The sequence below is a fragment of the Lactuca serriola genome, chromosome 5 (assembly GCF_051521515.1).
Source record: "Lactuca serriola cultivar US96UC23 chromosome 5, Lser_US96UC23_V15, whole genome shotgun sequence".
In the NCBI taxonomy this organism is placed as follows: Eukaryota; Viridiplantae; Streptophyta; class Magnoliopsida; order Asterales; family Asteraceae; genus Lactuca; species Lactuca serriola.
In genome coordinates, this window is record NC_136412.1 from 162,213,305 (window position 1) to 162,216,754 (window position 3,450).

At 29.3% G+C, this 3,450-nt stretch overlaps 1 protein-coding gene across 1 annotated transcript in view; it reads right to left on the reverse strand.

The window, feature by feature from the left end:
• Positions 1–2,727: 2,727 nt before the first annotated feature.
• LOC145049922 (uncharacterized) overlaps positions 2,728–3,450 on the reverse strand; it is a 2,029-nt gene continuing 1,306 nt past the window's right edge. Inside the window, exon 2 of the mRNA XM_078998256.1 lies at positions 2,728–2,976. Coding sequence (XP_078854382.1) covers positions 2,728–2,976 — 249 coding nt within the window. The remainder of the gene's footprint in view (positions 2,977–3,450) is intronic.

Below are 3,450 nucleotides of genomic sequence, written 5' to 3' on the forward strand. Positions count from 1 at the left end.
ACTAGCCAGATCTAGAAGAAAAATGGATAGAACTCAAGATCTTGCATCCTAGTAACATAAAGGTGGAGCCTTGAACACTTACAAGGGTCTAAAATCAAGCTAGGATGGAAGATGGAGATTTTCTTGTTAAATCGAGACGCTAGATCTTCTTCTTGTTTCTTCAAAACCAACACAAGTTGCTAAAATGAGCACAAAAGCACCAAGGAAGATTAGGGTTAAGGTTTCTAGGGTTTGAGAGTGATGGAGACTGAGAATGAAGAACCCTAGCCTCCCATTTTCCGCTTAATACCTAAACATTTGGGTTTAAGACATAAGTGGCAGCCACGTTGTGCCCTTTACTTTCCATGTCATGTCGAGTCAAAAGTGACCCACGACTAAAAATGCATCGCAACGCCGTGGCGACCCATCCCCATGCAGTGGCGATTCCCAAAATCGAACTTCTAATTAAAGTAAAATATACCTCAAGACCAAATGTTACGACCCTAACTTTACTACCCTACAAAATAGATGTCATTGGCTTCTACGTCATGGTTTAATTAGGTTTTAAAGATTATCACCTATCTTTTCTACTTAGGTACATATTATTTCAATCTTTGTTATTGTATGGTTGTTTGATTATATATTGATTTTATAGATTTCCATTGTTGTGTGATTTGATTTGCGTTGTTAATTGTTTCGTCAAATTGATGATAGTTAAGAAATATAGGTAGGTACAATTTATTTTCTTGTTGATAATGACCTTGGATTTTTTTTGTATCGATAAATGGAATGGGAGGATCTTGGCAGTAAAGGTAATATCTTTCTTTCTATATTTAATCTACTTCAAGATATGTTTAGTAAAGTTATACGCAAGATTGTTCATAATTGGTGTTAGCTTGAAAGTATTATATATATATATATATATATATATATATATATATATATATATATATATATATATATATATATATATATATATATATAAAATCCAAAATTAAGATTTTCTATTAATAAAATAGGATAATTTTGAATATATATCTTCACACAATGACATGTAGAGCTTATGATTTTTACTTTTGTTTTTGATGTTTCAGCTACAACATCATCAATGAATATCTTAAAGGTATCTGATGCATAATTGGTGTTGTATACTTATATTTACATCGATTGAAATCTAAAGTGTGTTTATGGCCATTTATTATAGAGTTTTGTCTTACTTCATGTAACCAAGTGAAAATATTTTCTTTATTACACCAAGAAAATAAATCCTCGTATAAGAAGTAGGAAGTTGAGCCCTAGATCCTTGATTGAAGATCCAACTACAGTATTATAGGTATTTTCTCTTGAATTGTTTTTTGTTTGTAATATTGCTATTGTTTATTGTTTATTGATGTAGCTTAGCGAAGGGACATTTCTTTAAGTTCATGTTAGACAGAGAATGGGCTTATGGAAGCAGTTTCTCTTATAATATAAACAATTTCATGTATGCATGTTGATTTAACATATGGATGTGTGGAAGCGATTGTTCAATGCAACCATCATCAGACAAAAGGGAAAAAAAATCTTTCAAATAATGTTGGGAAACATTGATACTATTACAAATGTAGCCAGTCATTGGGAAGAGACATATATTGCTCACTTCATATATATAAAACCCTTCACTTCAAAGCATTATTTACAGCGAAGACAAGTGCCAGTTCAGTTTATAAAGGTAATTTTAAACTTATACAATTAGGATTTTGGAAACAAGGGCCTTATTTAATTGATGATCATTAACAATATAATAACAAATCCTTAACCTTTCAAATTCCCATGTTATATATGTATGTATTATGTATGAATAAATACACTATTATATAGTCAAAGGTTGGGATAACTGATTATCCCATTTATTTCAAAGTTTAATCATTATTCTTTGTTTTTAAGTAAAAGTTCATTGTTGACTTGTAACAGAATGAAAAGAAATTGAAAGTTCAATGTTATAAAGAAAAAGAAATAATAGATTTTTTTTTATAAAATTGTGATTTTATAAAAATGGTTATTTTATATAAGATTGTATTATTTGTGTTTAAAATTGTTCTTATTAGAAGAGTAAAATGATAATTTTTCTCATTTAAGACATCCAATTAACAACCTTACCAAACAGCCTGAACCATTTATAACCTTTAAATAATCATTTTGGCCTCTTAAATATTCAGCTACTTAACAATTCAAAGATTACCAAAGAGTCCCTAGAAATGTACATATATTTGCAGCTGATTGTTATTATTGATGAATTAGTATGGTTGATTTTGCATTTTCTATGGCTTTACTTTGCAGGTGGTAGTCTAATTAAGACAGTAAATTACCTCTGAAATTTATAAATACATGCCTATATACAGAAATCATAAAGTACTGACGAGCATCTCGAACTTTGCACTAATCAAGGTACATAGTTTAGTGCGTCTAACAATTCAAAAACACAAAAAATACGAAAATCAACATATCAAAACAAAGAAAATTTGACAATTCAAGTGCATAGTGCAAGATTATGAAACTTACACTTGAATTCTCATCCAGAAAACCATATCGAATCCTAACTTATAGTACCAGTACTGCCTTGTCATACGAAGGTCTAGTGATATAACATAAACCCAACAATTATTTTTAAAACCTAGCCTTAAACCTAACCTTAAACTACCCTAACCGCTTTTCATCTTTCACTACTATATTAAGACCACTAACAGATTGGTGGTGCTGGACATTGGACTAAGGATTAGTGTTGTTGGACAGATCATTGCCTTTGAGTTCAGCGGTGGTGGTGGTAACCGGAAAGAGTTCTAGGGTTTTGGGTGGTACTCTTGTGCAATATGGAGTTGTATCATGATTCATCATCATCATCATCATAGTCATAAGTGGGCAATTACACATGAGGTTACAGGTTTGATCAGAATGGAAATCCATTTTCCCATTGATGACAATCTTTCTAGAGTTGGATCCGTCTTCATCTCCACCAACCTGTACACATATTACAAATAAAATACTATTCGGGAAATGAATGCAATGTAAAAAAATGAATAAAAAAGTTCTATTTTTTAAATGTGGAAAAAATAAATTCCACAAATGGCAGATGGCCAATATTATGCTCACCTGATTTTCTTAAATAATAATGTAACATGGAGATAAAGTTCTATTGTAACTTACTTGATAATTTCTTTAGTTGTTACATTCTTTATCAAAATATATATATATATATATATATATATATATATATATATATATATATATATATATATATATATATATATATATATATCGTTACATTCAAATGAGACCATAAGATTATGTGAGATATGAGGACGTAATTTTAGTCATACATTTTGAAATATCAAAAAAGTAGAAAAAAAAATATTAACATTATTTTCATCACTTTTTTATTAAAAAATTACATTTTAAACTATAAATATTCAAATACAATTACTATAATATTAT